Raw genomic sequence first — 18,667 nt, forward strand, 5'->3', positions numbered from 1 at the left:
TCCTCTCGCCCAGCTGTCCAAGGGCCCTGTCGGAACTGCCCAGCACACGCCGCCTCACCCATGCGCCCATGCAGTGTGGGCATTAAAGCAGAGCGTGTCCACAGGCTCGGCTTACTAGCTGGAATCGCTCCTTACCGCCTGTCAACGGGAACGGACTGACAGGAATTCCAAAGTGATTCTGACCAAAGGACACTGTGATAAAGTTAAATCTATTTCGGTACAAATTAAATGTCAGAAGTTGATTAAAAAGCCACCTTGTTATCCAGCCCCACAGCTGGGGGATGAGACGACCTTGGGGCTCTGTCCTCTGGGGGGCTGGCATGGGCCTGCCCCCAGCCCTTTGGGGAGAAGCTCGGCTCTAGGACGACAGCTGAACCTGCACTGGGTCCCACTGAGGTCTGGGTCCCACGGCCCCGATGCCGGATGCCGGCATGGAGAAGCGCCCCCAGGCGAAGGCAGACTCGTTGACCGAAAGGGGTGCCCTGGGGGTCACGACACAGAGAAACACACCTGTTTCAAGGTCTGTGAGGTGCAGGGCGCAGTCGAAGCCGCCACTGAGGATGCAGCGGCCACAGGGCGACCACCGGGCGGCCCGCACAGCCTCGCTGTGCAAGCAGTAGGTCTGCAGGCAGCTCCCCGAGTCCACGGCGTTCCACACCTGTGGGGCAAGCACAGCGCCAGACGTCAGCAACGGGGTACCTGGCCTTGGGGGCTCAGCCCAGTCCCCACAGGAGGAGGAGCGTCCTGAAGCGGGACTGGGTTCCCTTTGTTTCACCATCAAAACAGGACCTAGAGGCTAAACGCTTCCTGGTGCAAAGGTAAAGGCTTGGAGCTGGCGAGCTGAAGGGGAGCTTCTCCCAGAAATGTTCTGGGATTCAGGGAGCCCACAAGAAAACAGCATGGCCCACTTTCTGCCCCTCAGCTACCCATACTCACAGCTGTGCCCAGTCTCGCCACACCTCTGACGCCTACCCCTGGGATGGGACTTTCTCAGCCCTGGCGTGGGCCCTGCCCCTAGCCAGCCATCTCCACAGGTCCTGCTCTAGGCCTCGGACCCAGGAAGCAGCCTGCCATGCCTGTGCTAAGCCTGTGCTCACACAGGGCAGGGGCAGAGCTCTGTCCCCTGGGCAGAGATGGCGCTGTCCCCCATTCCCGCCCTGGCTCTCCAAGGGGAGCAAGACCTGTGGCAGAAAGCGCCAGGCACACTTCCTGACTTCTGGAATGTGCAATCAAACCCTCGAGTATAGAGCTGGATGTTCTGAGAAGCAGGGCCATTGGTGTCTAAGAGCCTGGGTTCAGCTGTCACCTGCTCTCCCAGGAAATCCCACCCACCACCACCTAGTCCAGGACAAAGGCCGAAGGGCGTGCAGCTGGACTCCCCGACCCTGTGGGGCGGGTCAGAGGTTGAATGTGAGGAGCAGGAAGAGCTCCTGCCACAGGTGGGCATCGGGGCCCCCTGAGCTGCTGGCCTCCAGGCCTTGGTCTCCTCCTCACCCCAAGGGCAGTGGGAGGAATGAGGACCCAGCAGGCAGCGCCTAGGGAAGCAGAGAGCTGAGCCGAGGTGCTGGTGGGCGTGCTGCTCCTTGGGGTGGCAGGCCCCCGGTCGTACCATCAGGGTCCCGACACTCTCTCGACCACGCACAGGAAGCCCAACTTCATTTCCTTGAGAGAAAGCCCAAAGTGCAGGCACACGCGCCCACACACCTGGTCCCAGCAAGACCCTCCCCTTCGCGGTGAGCAAGCGCATCCTGCAGGCTCTCGACGTGCGAGGATGAAGGTTCCAGACGCATGTTTTCTGGGCACGTGAGTGTCTGAGCTCAAGAAAGCGGGAGGTCGAGAGTGGCCCCCTGAGAGCTCAGGACCTGTCTTCCACGCCAGGGCCCCCGCTGGGCCCTCCGACTGAAGAGCCAAAGAGCGCGGCGTGCACACGCAGAAACACGGATGGGAGTAGCAGAAGGAGCTGCTGCGGCACTCCGAGGGGAGTGGGGTCCAGGGCAGAGGCGTGGCGTGCAGGGTGCTGCTGTTGGCTGTTTTTCAGAACTGTGCACAAGTCTAACTTGAACAGAGAAAAAAGTCAAATCAATGAACTAGATCCACAGGGTGTAACATGGCTAGAGTAAACACACACACACACACACATTGAGTACACAGGTCATGCTGCTTACACATAGCATAATGCCATCTAAGTTTTGAAAATGCCACCTCGCACCCACTAGGATGGCCTCTGTCGAAAACAGAAGGGCTGACCCAGAGCTGGCGAGGATGTGGGGAGGCTGGAGCCCTGGCACACAGTTGGAGGGGATGCAGAGTGGTCCGGCGCCATGGAAAACAGCAGGGCACTTCTTCCAGAAATAAACCCAGAATCGCCACATGATCCGAAGGAATGGAAACCGGGGCCTCAAAGAGATACGTGCACACCAGTGCTCACGGGCACACTACTCATGACAGCCTGCAGTGGACGCGGCCAAGGGCACATCGACAGATGAACAGATAAACGAGATGCAGTCGGTCCACTCGGTGGAATGTTCGGCCATAAAGAGGAAGGAGATTCTTTCAGAGGCTAGCGTGTGGATGAACCTTGAGGACGGTATGCCAACCAAAAGACAGACAGGGTTTGACTCCACTTCTACGAGGGTCCTCTAGTCATCGAAATCACAGAACTGGACTGGGGGTGGTGCTGCCAGCAGCTGGTGGGGGCGGGGCAGGCGGATGGGTGCGGGCATTTAGTGGGGATGCTTTCCATTCTGCAGGATGAAAAGGGTCTGGGACTGGAGGGCGGCAACGGCTGCACGACAATGTGAATGAACTTAAGGCCACTGAGCCGCGCACTTGAAGGTGAGTGAGGCGCTGCAACTTTTAAAACACCCATGGACTGAGAGTCTCGCTTGTTCACTTGCACATTTTCAGCAAGACTAAAAACAGGCATGGAGATGCTGGCCGTTCCTGGGGACGGCGGGAGAATCAAAGGGTCCGGGAAGGGAGCTAGGAACACCATGCTCTCTTTCCTCTGAAGAGAGGCAGAGAGAGAGAATCTGCTCTGAAGCCAACAGGCCCAAACATCGCTCTCCGTCAAACTCCTTCATCCACACGTTCACTCAGCAAGCCTTTCCTGAGCACCCACTAGTGGCCAGGTGCTGCACAGCAGGACCCAACTCCAACAAAACCCTGGCTCAAACTTCGGTTCCAGTGGGGTGGACAGATTCTGGGCAGGAGGAGCAAGCAGAACCCATGTAGTACTTCAGGCACCAATGACATCTGGCCGCCTATAAAGGAAGGAGGAGAAGGGCTACCAGGCGAGCATAAGGGGCTGGAAATGGCCTCTTGGAGGAGGCGACCCGGAGGGGGTGACCAGGAGGAGGGAGCTCTACAGAAATGGGGGAAGAAGCCTACAGGTGGGCGCAGGGCCACTCTGGCTGCCGTGCAAGGCAGAGAGGGGGGGCCAGGAAGGTGAGAGGCTTCAGTGAGAACCAAGTGGAAAGAGGATAGCTGGGGACAGTGGAGAAGAGGCCCTGCTTGGAAGGTAGAACCAACAAGATTTCCTTGGCTTGGGGGTGGGGTAGGAGGGCAGGAGAAAAGTGCAGGCCACGTTCCTCAGCTCTGGACAGAGCGCCCAGAGGAACAGTAGGGCAGGAGGGTGGCCCATGACAGCAGCTGCACGTTTAGGGAAGACAAGGAGCTCAATCTGAGGAAACGGAGCAGGCAGGCAGCTGGACACATGAGGGTGAGGTCCCGGGTGGAGGCTGAGCTTGGGGGTCACTGTCACTGACAATCTTTCAGTCACAAGGTATAATCAACATAGAGCAGAGAGGAGGCCTGGCGTTGACAGGTAGGGGTGCGAACAAGCTAAGGAGAAACCAGAAAGGAGTCTGAGAAGGAGAGGCCAGAGAGGTGGGAGGGAAAACAGGAGAGGGGTCTCCTGGAAGCGAGGGAGAAACAGACCGATTTGGGTACCATGCCACGGACCCGCTGATCAAATGAGAGCTGGGACCAGCCCTGGATTTTACAATCAGAGTGGTGGGCACACAGGTGTCTGTTATGTCACTTTCTATACTTCGATGCTTAAAATAGTTCATAATTTATAATGAGGAAGAGGAGGGGGGATGAAGGAAGGAGAGGGGAAAGGAAACAGGAAAAGAGAAAGAGAGCAAGGGGGATGGGGGCGAGGGAGGGGAAGGGAAAGGAGGGGAGGGGGGAGGAAAGATGGATGGTGGCCAAAATCAAAGAAAAAAGAAAGAAGAGCAGAGAGTTCTGCGGCACAGGACCAGAAGCAGCAAACCGGGAAGTTTGAATTCTTGGCCAGGGGGCCTCCTGAATCCATGATGGAAACACATTTACGGAAACCCACCCATCTGTTAACTGCCCAGTAACTCCTCTCTGAAGTGAAAAATGCATACTTGGCTCTCCCACTTGATACATACACAACAACAGCATCAGAATCAACGCAGACCAGTCAGCCACTTCTCAAAGCTACCCAGGGTGAAGGCCAGAAGAATCTCTGCTAATCGTTCTCCCTAATTGAATTTAATGTTTACTGTCAGGTTTTAAAGATTAATTCCCAAACACCACAGCAGCCTGAAGTGTGTACCTTTTTTCAACTAGGTAATTAGGGATCCCAATCTACCTTCACAGAATTAAGGAGTCAAGTCTTCTGTCGAATATTCTAAGATGACTTAACGTATTAACTAGAAACCAAATCTGTTTGTCCAACGAAAGTCAGATTTGGAAAGAACATGACAAGTAAAATGTGGTGCTTGTGAGTCTCAGGTGCGCTGCAGTCTCCATGTCCTGGTTAATGAGATACGGCCCTACCAGGTGTTCTCGGTCTCTTAAGACCTACTTTTACCCTCGGTCACATTCTTCCTGCCTACCTGCCTGCCTTGTTTTTGACTATGAAAACAAATGCAATATCCTTATAAAACATTCAAATTACACAGCAGTACAAAAACCAAAATGAGGTAAGAACCAACTGCAGAATTGCTGTGTCTCTGATTGCATTGGAAATAGGTCTGTTCTGCTTTAAAAAAAAAAAGTCACACGATCACGGTTCGATTCCCAGTCAGGGCACATGCCTGGGTCGCAGGCTGGTTCCCAGCAGGGGACTCACGAGAGGCAACCATACATTGATATTTCTCTCCTTCTCTCCTTCCCTTCCTCTCTAAAGATAAATAAATAAAATCTTTTTAAAAAGTCAAAAAAATAAAAACAGAAAGAGGTAAATAAGATTCATCCATAACTCCACCACCTGGAGATAATGGCTGTCAGACTTCCGGGTGAATCTCTACCTCCCATTTGGCCCTAGGAGGGGGCCCTCCTAGTTCAGCCCTGGCTCCAGGTCTCCTATCCATCGTCTGATAGCCCCACCACCAGGGATTTCGATTCTAGAGACCACTGTCAGACTCACATAGCTCAGCACAAGCCTTTGTAGCCAAGTGCCCATGACTTCACCAGGTCATTTGTCTGCAAAAGCTTTGGGACCTGCAGGGTGGGTGTGTTCAAGTGCTCACAACACACTGAATCTACACACCAATTTAGAGAGATGTCTCAACAATATTGAGGCTTGCTTCTGATGCCAGAACATAATATATTTCTCCTTTTGTTTAGGTATTCTTTAATTTCTCCAAGCAATGGTTTGTAGTTTTTTTAATGAAAAAATCTTAGACATCTGTTGTCAAATGTATGCCTAATTATTTCATATTTGGATAACATTATAAATGGTATTTTTAATTTTAGGTTCTTCATTTCTAATATGTAGAAATACAATTAAGTTTTATACATTGACCTTGAATTCTGAAACCATGCTAAACTTAATTCAAGAAGTTTTGTAGATTCAATAGCATTTTCTATATAGACAATCACGTTGTCTGCGAAAAAGACAGTTTTGCTTCCTCCTTTCCAATCTGGATAGCTTTTGTTTCTTTTTCTTACCTTATTGCACTGGCTAGCATCTACAGTACAATGCTGAATAGACACAGTGAGAGCGGATATCCTTGTCTTCTTCCTGATCTTGCAAGGAAAGCAGTTTTTACACAGATGAGTATAATGCTAAAGCTAATCTTTTCATAAATGCCCCTTATCTGTTTGAGAAAATTCTCATCTATTTCTAGGTTTGCTGAAAGTTTCAATCAGGAATAAATGCTTGAGATTGTCAAAAGCTTTTTATACATTTCTTGATCAGACTATATAGTTCTTCTTTTCTAGTCCATTAATAGACTGAATTACATTGGTTGATTTTCAAATATTAAGCAAACCTTGCATTTCATTAAGCAAACAGCTCTTACTGGGTTATAATATAGCATAAGAATGAATACCTACATCAATCAATCAATCAATCAAATAGAGAAGAATTTGTTCCAGAACCTTATGGATAGCTGTCTTCATGTTCACATTGGTGTTCTCCTTTATGCCTGTATCCAAATCTTTCCTTTTCATAAAGACACCCAGTCACACCGCATTAGGGCCCATCCTAACAATTCCATTTTAACACTATGACCTCTATTAAAGACACTCCAAATAAAGACATATTCTGAGGCAGTGGGGGTTAGGACCTCAAACCTTTGAGTTCTAAAAAGAACACAATTCAACCCACAACATGTTGGTACTATTTCTTCCTTAAATGTTTGGTAAAAGTCATTAGTGACGTCATTCGGGCCTAGAGTTTTCTTTGTGAGAAGATTTATTTATTTATTTATTTATCTTTAGAGGGGAAGGAGAGAGGGAGAGAAACATCAATGTATGGTTGCCTTTCGTACGTCCCCTGCTGGGAGTTGGCCTGCAGGGAACTGGCCTGCAACCCAGGCATGTGCCCTGACTGGGAATTGAACCGCGATCCTCTGGTTCGCAGGCCTGTGCTCAATCCACTGAGCTACGCCAGCCAGGGCCTGTGAGAAGATTTTAACTATGAATTCAATTTCTTTATTAAATATGGGGCTTTGGGGACTGTCTACTTCTCCATGAGTTTTCATCATCTGGGTCTTTCAGGGATTTATCCAGGTCATGTAAGTTGTAGAATCCATAGATATAAAGCTGATCATAACATTACCTTAGGAATCCTTTCATATCTTTAGACAGTATTTCTCTTATTCCTAAGATTGGTAATTTGTATCTTTTATTCCTGATGAGTGGCTAAAGGTTTATCACTTTTATAGCTCTCAAAGAACTAGCTTCTGATTTTTCTCTACTGTTCATTTGCTTTTCTATTTCAATTATTTCTGCTCTTATCTTTATCTCCTTTCTTTTGCTTATTTTGGGTTGACTTTGCTTTTCTTTTTCTTGTGTCTTAAAGTATGAGCTAATTGATTTGAAATTTTCTTATTAATAAAGGCATTTAATGCTATAAATTACTCTTGGAGAACTGCTCTAACTACATTCCACAACTTATATGTATTTTTCATTTGCATTTAGTTAAAAATGTTTTCTAATAGCCCTATCAATTTCTTCCTTGACTCAAGGGTTATTTAGGAGTACGTTGTTTAGTTCCCAAATATTTGGAAATTTTCCAGATATCTATTATTGATTTTTAATTTAATATTATCATCATTAAAAATATATTGATTGATCTCAGTCCTTTTAAGTTTACTGAGACTTGTTTATAGCCTAGAATACAGTACACTCAAAAAGGATGTCTGACCATTCTGCTGCGGTTACATGACGTGTTCCATAAACATCAACTAGTCCAAGGTGGATGACAGCGTTGTCCAAGTCCTCCGTATCTTCAGTGATTTTCTGTCTACTTGGTCGATTGTTTATGGAGAAAAGGGTGTTACAACCTCCAACTGTAATTGTGAATTATTTCTCCATTCAGTTCTATCAGCTCTGCTTCATGTATTTTACAGTTCTTTTATTGGGTGTATAAGTAATTATGCACCAACGGTTATGCACCTCACGTTCTGCCCTTTGGTGACTGATCTCTTATCGTTGTGAGACGGCTCTCTTTTCCCTGCTAATACTCTGCTCTGACAGCTACTTTGTCTGGTATTAATGTGGCCACTCTAGCTTTTTTAAAAAATTACTACAAGTTTGGCATATTTTTCCCTCTTTTACATTTAACCTTTTGTCTCTTCATATTTAAGGTAGGTTTCTTAGAGGCATTATATAATTGGGCCTTGCCTTGTTATCTGCTGAATACTCTTTGTCTTTTAAGTGGGTATTTTAAAAAATATAATAAATAAATAAAAAATAAACGGGTGTTTAGCAGACCACTTCACCTGCTTTTCATATGGCTGGGGTTTAAATTTGCTACTCGCTTTCCATTGATCTCATCCATTCTTTGTTCCCTCTTTTCTATTTTTTTCACCTTCTTTTGTTATTTCATTTTATCTCCCATTGTTAAATTACTCATCACAAACCTTTTTTTATTACTAGTTGCTTTAAGCTTCATAGCATACATCTGTAACTCATCACAGTCTACCTTCAAGAGCTAATATTAGCTCTTGACTTAAAGAACCAACACAAGAGACCTCACTTCCCCCTCCTCAGTCCTTATACCTTGTTAACACATACCTTATACCTATAAATGTCATAAACTCCACAAAACAGATTATTTTCATTTTAAACAACCAATCACTCATTGTTTAAAGTGATTTTTAATAACAAGCATTCACGTTTGCCCACAGAGTCATTGTTTCTGGGACTTGTCATCCCTCTGTGAAGACATGGATTTCCGTCTGGGGCCACTGTCCTCCCTCAAGAACTTGAGCATTTTCTGTAGGCTGGGCCTGCTGGCAATGAATTACTCCAGCTACTAAATGTCTAAAAAAGTGTTTTGCTTTTCTTTCAAAAAAGCTACTTTGCTGGGTATTGAATTTTAGGTTGACAATCGTTTGTTTCTCTTTTAGTACTTTATGTTGTCCCATTGTTTTCTGGCATTATTGCTGATAAAAAGTCTGTTGTCATTCTTATCTCCGTTCCTCTTATTTAACTGGTCTTTTTTCACTCCTCTGGCTGCTTTCAAGATTTTCCTCTTTATCACTGGCTCTAAGAAATTCCATTATGATGTACCTTGGTGCTTTGGGTTCACTGAGGTTCTAAGATCTGTGGTTTTCTAATTTCCTCAAATTTGGAAAACTTCCAGACTTCCAGTCAAGATGAAGGCATAAGTAGACACACTGTGCCTCATTGCACAACCAAAAGAACAACAACAAATTTAAAAACAAAAACCAACCAGAACTGACTGAAAATCAAACTGAATGGAAGTCTGACAACCAAGGAGTTAACATTCATCCAGACTGGTAGGAGGGGCAGAGACGAGCAGCCAGGTGGAGAGGACTCGTGGCAAGGCAGAGGCTGGAGGACCAGGTGGTCCCACATTTGCATACAAATAAACCAGGAGGAACAACTGGGGAGCAAGGCAGACCCACAACCCAGGGTCCCAGCAGGGAAATAAAGCCTCAACCTCTGACTGAAAACACCTGTGGTGGTTGAGGCGGCAGCAGGAGAAACTCTCAGCCTCACAGGAGAGTCCATTGAAGACCCACAGGGCCCTAGAACGTACACAAAACCCACCCACCCAGGAATCAGCACCAGAAGGGCCCAATTTGCTTGTGGGTAGCAGGGGAAGTGAGTGAAATATGGCAAACACTGGAGCACACAGCACTGTTCCCTCTCGGATCCCGCCCTCACATACAGCATCACAAAGGAGTGATGTGGGTTGCCCCGCCCTACTAAGGCTCAGCCCCTTGCTACATAACGAGTGTGCCAAGACCAAAAAAAGGCCCAAATGACAGAACAGTTCAAAGCTCCAGAAAAAGTAAAATGAAGTGATGAAGAGGTAGCCAACCTATCAGATGCACAGTTCAAAACACTGGTTATCAGGATGCTCCAGGAATTCACTGGGCACTTCAACAGCATAAAAAAGACCCAGGCAGCAATGAAGGTCGCATTGTGAAATAAAGAAAAATCTACAGGGAACCAACAGTGATGGGAAGGAAACTGAGACTCAAATCAATGATTTGGAGAAGGAAGGAAGAAACATTCAACTGGAACAGAATGAAGAAGCAAGAATTCAAAAAATGAGGAGACACTTAGGAACCTCTAGAATATCTTTAAACATTCCAACATCCGAATCATAGGGGTGCCAGATGGAGAAGAGGAAGATCAAGAAATTGAAAACTTATTTGAAAACATAATGAAAAAGAACTTCCCCAGTCTGGCAAAGAAAATAGACTTCCAGGAAGTCCAGGAAGCTCAGAGTCCCAAAGAAGTTGGACTCAAGGAAGCACATACCAAGGCACATCATCATTAAGTTACCCAAGATTAAAGATAAAGAGAGAATTCTAAAAGCAGCAGGAGATAAGGAGACAGTTATTTACAAAGGAGCTCCCATCAGACTGTCAGCTGATTTCTCAAAAGAAACTTTGCAGGCAAGAAGGGGCTGGAAAGAAGTATTCAAAGTCATGAAAGGCAAGGACCTACATCCAAGACTGCTCTGTCTAGCAAAGCTATCATGTAGAATGGGAGGGCATACAAAGTGCTTCTCAGATAAGGTCAGGTTCAAGGAATTCATCATCACCAAGCCCTTACTATATGAAATGTTAAAGGGCCTTATCTAAGAAAAAGAAGTTGATCAAAACTATGAACGGTAGACTTCCGGCCAAGATGGAGGCATAGGTGGAAACACTGTGCCTCCTTGCACAACTAAGTTTAAAGACAATGAAGTTTTAGTAACAAAAACGCAGACAAAACACAGAAAATTGAACTGTATGAAAGTCCGACAACAACGAACCATTCAGACAAACTGGTAAGAGGGGCAGAGTCAGCAGCAGAGTAGGTCGGGCAGGAAAGATCCTTCAGTCAGACGAACCCAGGAGCGTAGGCGGCGGCAGTTAGCAGATCCCAGGCGTGGGGTGGCAACAGGCGGACCCAGTGAGGGCGCAGGGCTGCTGGCTGACCGCGGTCACACATTCGCACGCAGATAAACCAAGCGAAGGAGCGAGCAGTGAGACAGACCACTCAGGCCAAGGCCTAAAAACACCAATTGAAAAGACTTTTGGGGTTGAGGTGCCAGGATAGGCTCCCAGGTTCACAGAGAGTTCATTGGAGAGACCCACATGGTCCTGGAGGGTACACAGGCCCACACACTCGGGAACCAGCACCAGAGGGGCCCAAATTTGCTTGTGGGAAGCTGCAGAGGGGACAGAAATCTGAGAGAGAGCGGAGCAAAGCGCCATTTTTTCCCCTCTGACCCCACACCCCTACATACAGCGTCACAACCCAGTGACTGGGCTACCCTGCCCTGGTGAACACCTAAGGCTCCATCCCTCAAACATAACAGGCACGAACAGACCAAAACAATTATGACTCAAGAACAGCTCAAAGCCCCAGAGCCTATAATTCTAAGTGACCAAGAAATAGCCAACCTCTCAGATGCACAGTTCAAAACACTGGTGATCAGGATGCTCACAGAATTGGTTGATTTTAGCCACAAATTAGAGGAACATATGGAGGCTAAACTGATTGAAATGAAGGGAAATGCATAGGAAACCAATAGTGATGGAAAGGAAACTGGGACTCATATCAAGGGAGTGGACCAGAAGGAAGAAAAAATGACCAAACAGAAAAGGAAGAAACAAGAATTCAAAAAAATGACGAGAGGCTTAGGAACCTCCAGGACATCTTTAAACGTTCCAACATCCAAATTATAAGGGTACCAGAAGGGGAAGAGGAAGAGCGACAAGTGGAAAACTTATTTGAACAAATAATAAAGGAGAACTTCCCCATCTGGCAAAGGAAATAGACTTCCAGGAAGTCCAAGAAGCTCAGAGAGTCCTAAAGAAGTTGGACCCAAGAAGGAACACACCAAGGCACATCATAATTACATTAGTCAGGATTAAAATGGAGAGAATTCTAGAAGCAGCTAGAGGTAAGAGGACAATCACCTACAAAGGACTGCCCATCAGACTGTCAGCGGATTTCTCAAAAGAGACCTTAGAGGCAAGAAGGGGCTGGAAAGTATTCCAAGTCGTGAAATCCAAAGACCTACATCCAAGATTGCTCTATCCAGCAAAGCTTTCATTTAGAATGGAAGGACAGATAAAGTGCTTCTCAGATACGGTCAAATTGAAGGAGTTCATCATCACCAAGCCCTTATTATATGAAATGTTGAAGGGACTTATCTAAGAAAAAGATAAAAAATAGGAACAGTGAAAGGACAGCAAACTCACAGTTATTAACAACCACACCTAAAGCAAAAGTAAACTAAGCAGGAGTGGAGCCACAGAAATGGAGATCACATGGAGGGTTAGCAACAGGGGAGTGGGAGGAGGAGAAGGGGGGAGAAGGTACAGAGAATAAGTAGCACAGACGGTAGGTAGAAAAGAGACAGGGGGGAGGGCAGGAATACTATGGGAAATACAAAATCTAAAGAAGTTGTGACACATGGACATGAACTAAAGTCGGAAGAATGGTGGGGGAGGGGTGTGCAGGGTGGAGGGGAGTGAAGGCACGGAATGGGACAACTGTAATCCCATAATCAATAAAATATATTTAAAAAATTATAATAAAAGATCACATTGGGCCCTGGACAAAAAAAAATATGAACAGTAAAATGACACAAACTCACAACTATAAATAAACCTAAAAGAAAAGCGAGAACAACGAAAACAAAAACTAAGCAAACCACTAGAACAAGGGAACAGAATCACAGAAATGGAGATCACAGAAATGGAGGGTTATCAGTGGGGGAGGGGGAGAGAGGGGGAAAAGGTACAGAGAATAAGTAGCATAAATAGTAGGTAGAAAATAGACAGTGGGAGGTTAAGAATAGTATAGGAAATGGAGAAGCCAGAGAACTTACCTGAATGACCTATGGACATGAACTAAAGTGGAGAAATGCAGGTGGGAGGGGTGTGCAGGGCAGAGGGGAATAAACGGGGGGAAATGCCACAAGTGTAATAGCATAATCAATAAAATATATTTCTAAGGGAAATTTCCAGCCATTATTTCTTTAAATACCCTAGTCTCCCTTTGCGTGCTCTGATTCCATGGACACGGAGGGGGTGTAAGCTGGGCCCTGGCTCCCTCGTGCTCTGTTCAGTTCTTCCCTCGGCTTTTTACTCTCTACTGCATTTTAGATACTTCCTGTAACTACTTCTTCCAATTTGGTAGTGTTTCTTTTATAGTTTCTGGTCTGTTATTAATCTCATCTAGTATATTTTTATCTAAGACATTTTTTCATCTTTAGAGTTTGCTTTATATCTTTCCCCTATCTTACATGTCTCTCCATAACATACTTATGCTTTTATCCACATTTTTGCATACATGGAGCATATTCGCAACAGCTGGTTTCATGTTATTATTCTTTAATCGTGCCATCTTGCTATTTCCGTGTCTGTTCCTATTGACCGATCTGTGTTCTCATCATGGTTCAGATTTCTCTACTTCTCTGCATGCCTTGTAATCTGTTGGAATGCTGGTACAGTGGCTTTTACTTCAGTAGGTGTTTTATATTTCTGTGTGCCTACAAACGCTCCTGAGGGTTGTTCTGGGACACGGTTTGGTTCCTTAGAACCAGGGTGCTCCTCGCTTGGAGAGTTCTGAGCTTCGACAGGGGGCACTGGAGGAGCACTTCGTTTAGGGCTATTGTACCCACTGCTGAGGCAACAGCCTTGTGAGTTATGAGGATTTCCCACTCTGGCTCTAGGGGATGTTCGCCTTGCTCCTTTAAGTGGTCCCTCCCCCACCTGAAGGAGCTCCCTCACCACGTGTGTGCTGCTCAGCACCCCACTAACGACTCTGAGGGCACCCTCCACACGGACCTCTGGAGCTCCTCTCTGGGCAGCTCTCCCGCACTCCGCCCTCAGGAGGAACACTTAGAAGAGTGATAGGGTTGGAGGCATCTGTCCTGTGGGAGTCACAGAGATGACAAGGACACGAGTGACCTACAAACTGGTATCACAGACCACAGGAATAAACGAGGAGCCAGAAATGACCTGAGAAGATGAATGTGCGTGCACAACTCCCCAGCCCGCCGCTGCCAGCTGCAGGGAAGCTCGCAAAGAGCCAGGGAAGCACAGAGCATTCCGAGGACACACGGCACAGGAGCCCCGGCCACCCTCACTGGAGTCCCCAGGAGCAGGGCACCTCGGCTGGTGTCTTTGTCACAGGAGGCCCCCATCTGCAGAAATGACAACATCTAAAGCAGTACTTCCACCTCACACCGTCCTCCTAAGTGGTTCCTGGGATGTTTTCTATACCAAATGGTGCGACGGCCTGCAAAACGAAGGCTGAGGAGCAACTCGGAATCTGTAAGGACAGGAGCATTTGTTACACACAGAATCCCACGAAATTATCCTCTCTATTCAATAAGGCCAGAAGAAAGGGGAGTTTTAAATGTCAACGGAAGAGGAAAAAGGACAGAGCAGAGTTTCTCAGAGTAAAAGGGATCAGGAGCAGGCCGCCGAAGAATGCACGGGGCGTGGCCGGTCACCAGGCCCGCCCTCCTTGTCTCGGGGGATGACCCTCGGGGCTCCCGGGCCGCCCAGCTGGCGGGGAGTGCAGGGCTCCCGGGAAAGCCAGAGCCCCTTCTGAGAGCACCGCAGTCCCGGGCACCATTCTGAGAGAAAACGCCACCCCATCTCTCAGCCCCAGGTAACGGTCATCATGTATTCAGCAGTCACTCCGGGTCCAACACGCTTCGAAGCACTTTGTAATGATTAACTCGATCCTTAGCACAACCTGCAAGGTGGTTGTCCATCATCACTGTCACGTGACAGATGAGGAAACCCGAGCACAGAGAGGTTACCTGCCCCCGGTCACGCTGTGACAGGTGGAGCAGGACCCAGACCCAGGTCGAAGGCTGCAGGCTTTACCACCAAGACCCTCCCACCTCCGGTCACAGCGAGCCCACGGCCCCACCCGCCACACCCTGCTCTCAGCAGGGACGCAACACGGAGGCAGACTCTGAGCCCTCTTCCCACTGACATCCCTGTAGCTGTTCCACGGTGACTCCCCGACTGAGTCACTGACCCTACATTGTCCAGAGTGCCACAGTCCTCTTCTACACTCTTCCCTTACCTACCAGCTCTGTCTTTAAAATATGTCCCCAACCCAGCCACTTCTCATCAGCTCCACCGCCACCGGCCTCATCCGAGCCACCATCACCTCCCCCTGCACGGCTGTGAGAGCCTCAAAACGGGTGTCCCAACCGGTTGGGCCCCCTGACCAACCCTCGTGTTCCCATCACCCCTGGAACCAGGGTGTCTGCACTCTGGCTGCTCCTCACGCACCTAAGACCCCTGCTCAGGGCCTGCACACCTGCAGACAGGCACGGGCTCCCTGGGCCTCCACTCAGAGACACGCGCTGGCCACCCAGCCTGCACCCTGCCCCACCACTCGCCTTCACCTGGGCCAGCCCTGCTCTTCTTCAAAGTGTCAGCTACACGCTGACGCATGTACTTCATCTGTTCGTGCGTGTGCTGTCTGCTTCTCCCACTGAAACGTGAGCTCCGGGAGGGTGAGGACAGTAGTCATTGTCCATCTTGCTCACTTCTCCATGCCCAGTGTCTTGAATTGGCTCTGGTGTATGCTGAAAACTACCATATTTTGTTGTGTATAATGTACACCTTTGTGCCCAAATTTTTGAGGGGAAAATAAGGATGCACATTATACATGGGCAGTGCTAAACAGGGGTGCACATTATACTCGGCAAAATACGGTATTTGTTGAGCAAATGAAAAGACAGATGCAATGCATAGATGGATGGATACATGGACAGATGGATGGACCAACAGACACACATTAATGGAAGATGGACAAAAGACTGGCTACACGCGCTTTGGGCCGTCTACAGCTTGGACAACCAGACCTCCCTTCTGTGACACCACCCAGTGAGCCTATCTCGAGGCTGCGGAACAGAAGAAGGCAGACCACAACGCCCTCATTCTGAGAGCAAATCATGACACCTTTGAGTTGACTGCTATCTTCAGCAATTGGACCGTACCGCCAGGCGGTCCCCGACCTCCCCATCCATGTTCACAAGAACAGCCCGGAACTCTGGCATCACAAGGATCTTGGGCTCGTTCCTGCTCTTTGGCAAAAAAGGACGAGATAAAACTGCCAACGTTCTAAAGGCCTTTCCAAATCGAGGCTCACTCATTCTCTGGCCTCCACATCCCCAGATCATCCAAGAACCCATAAAAGAATGAATGGTTTTGGCAAACGAATGCTGGCTCCCGGCAAGCACACCTGTGTTCCAACCCTGCCCTGCCATGGATTCCACTGCCCAGTGTCCATCTGCCCTTTTCCTGGTACGAGCACCCACCCTGCCTTGGGGACCCACCTGGGCCTGACCCTGCCACTGTGGCACACAAGGCCTGGACCCTGACTTCTGCAAAGGACACAACCCCGGGCCTGGCCGTCAGAGGCAGAGTGGTGTGAGCCCGAAGCCGCAGCGAGCAGTCGAGTGGAAGGCACATCTCTTCACTGGGGCTGCACGAGAGCAGCCCTGATCTGAGACGGCCGCCACAGGGACTCCTGTCCCTGGGACCAGAGCACACCATGACAGAGAAGGAGAGACTGAGGCATGAGGACACCTGAGCCTGAGCCCCTGGGTGCAGCCCTGCCTGAAGCTGCTCCACCCTTGGCCTTGTCACCTCTTGAGCCAACAGGTTCGCTGTTCAGCCTAAAATGCTAGGAGTGAGAGTTCTGCCACTTGCTACCAAGAGTCCAACACAAATCCCTTCTAGAATTTTGCCCACAGTGACCGTTTACTGACAGCTTCTCACACTACCTTTTTCTTTTTTGGCAAATGGGTCTAATACTTGCCCGCCTCCAATCTTCCCCACACTCTCCCCTTCCCCGTCATTCCCGAGCAGGACCGCAGCCTGGCTGGCCAGCCCAGGGCACGCGCTGGTGCTCAGAGGACCCGCAAGGAGGGTCTTGCGCCAGCCCAAGGGACAGCACCTGGGAAGCACGTGCAGGGGCCTTTCCAGGTCGACTGTTCCCTCCGTCCTCGAGCCTCAGGCCTCTCTGCTCCTTGGTGCACTGACCAGGAACACAGATAACAAAGGGGCTTCGCACTACCGTCCACTCTTCCAGCCTCAGACTCGCTCACTCTCTCCTTCAGCAGCTGGAGGGGAAGAGGAGGGTCCAACCTGGCCGGGAGCAGGGATGATGCTACCCTTTAACTTTGGTGCATAACTCTCCACAGCACTTTTCCAAAGTACAGCCCCACGGGAAGCTCACGCCGACGCGTGATGTCAGCAGGAATGTCATCTCCATTTCACAGATGTGGAAGCGGAGGCTTAGAAAGACTGGGCGACTCTCACACAGCCACAGGCTCTAGTCAGAAGGTGCTTATTCAGGACCCGCCATGCGCCAAGAACGCTGCCCGCTGCTGGAACCCCGGGGGACAAAGCAGCTCACGTGAGTCCAGTGGGACAGAGAGATAGCACAGAATACCCAGGCGGGCGTCACAGTGGGGGACACGAGCTGGGGAAGAAAAAGACTGGGCTCTGAAGATAACAGTGCGAGAAACTTCACTTCGACAGGTGGGGGAGGCGGGCTCCTGAGGAAGGAGGAACTGGCAGCCTTGCCAGAGCCCGGGGGAGCAGGGGAGGGGGGAGGGGGAGGGGGAGGGGGCGGACACAGCAACAGCCAGACACAGATCACACAGGGCTCGGCTGGCATGTGGAGAACTGCAACACTGCCACTACCATGTGCCACAGGAGGCTGCTGAAGGTTAGACAAAGCAGAGCCCAGTGGAAAACCACGTCCTTCCTAAAGAACACGCAGGCTGCTTGCTGCCCAAGAGGCCAGGACGATGGGGGAGACCATTCACTGGGGGAGACCAGTGAAGAGAGTGTCCGGAGGGAGAGAGCAGGCCAGGGCAGGGTGGCAGCAGGCAAGCTGGGGGTGCTGAGGACACATTGTCCAGAGGAGGACCACGAGGACTGGGGGTGGGTCAGAGGGACAGTGAGGCAGAGGAGAGCGGTGGGGAAGGTGGGGTGCCTCGGGCAGTGTGGGCACCGTGGTGATAGAGGCAGAGAGAACAGCACATGGGACTTCTTGTGCCCATAGCCATATCATGGCATCACATCTGTAAGCGACAGCAGAGGTAGGGCGAGGGGACACGTGTCACCTGAGCCAGGTCGGCATGTCTGTTTCATCTGTGGGCAGTGGCCGTCACAATGCAGCTCCTGAGAGCAGTCTGACTTCGTTCTCACGGCCTTCAACTTGCCCCCTGCCTCAGGCTGGGGGCCAGGCCTGGGTCCTGGCTGCAGTGCACAGCCTTGTCCCGGGGACAGCCTTCTGACGGCTTGCCCAGAGACCTGGCTGAGACAGCCTCTGCTACCACCACCGGCCAGCCAGCCAGGGCAGGGACCCACCGCAGAGGTGGCCACTCTCAGAAGTGAGGCCACACAGGTCCTGCGGCCATAGCAACCAGCACAGCCGTGCCAGGCAGTCTCCGCTCGCCGAGGAGGCCACTCAGGGCTGCCCAGTGGGCGCACTCTGTCAGGCCCACGCCATCAGCCAAGGGGCTTCTTGCCAGCCCTCCCCAATTGTTTTTTTTTAATATTTTATGTATTTATCTTTAGAGGGGAAGGGAAGGAGAGCGGAAGGAAACATCAATGTATGGTTGCTTCTCGTGCATCCCCTGCAGGGAACTGGCCCCTGCCGGAAACTGGCCTGCAACCCAGGCATGTGCCCTGACTGGGAATCGAACCGCGATCGT

At 49.4% G+C, this 18,667-nt stretch overlaps 1 protein-coding gene across 5 annotated transcripts in view; it reads right to left on the reverse strand.

Moving 5' to 3' along the window:
* Window positions 1-18,667, reverse strand: part of WDR25 (WD repeat domain 25) — a 118,690-nt gene that overhangs the window by 41,044 nt on the left and 58,979 nt on the right. For all 5 annotated transcript variants that reach the window (XM_037031690.1, XM_037031691.1, XM_037031693.1 and 2 more), the window contains exon 3: window positions 511-658. In XM_037031690.1, the coding sequence (XP_036887585.1) occupies window positions 511-658 (148 nt within the window). The remainder of the gene's footprint in view (window positions 1-510; window positions 659-18,667) is intronic.

Source organism: Sturnira hondurensis, unplaced genomic scaffold, assembly GCF_014824575.4.
Source record: "Sturnira hondurensis isolate 20B ecotype Veracruz unplaced genomic scaffold, ASM1482457v3 Scaffold0021143, whole genome shotgun sequence".
Lineage (NCBI taxonomy): Eukaryota > Metazoa > Chordata > Mammalia > Chiroptera > Phyllostomidae > Sturnira > Sturnira hondurensis.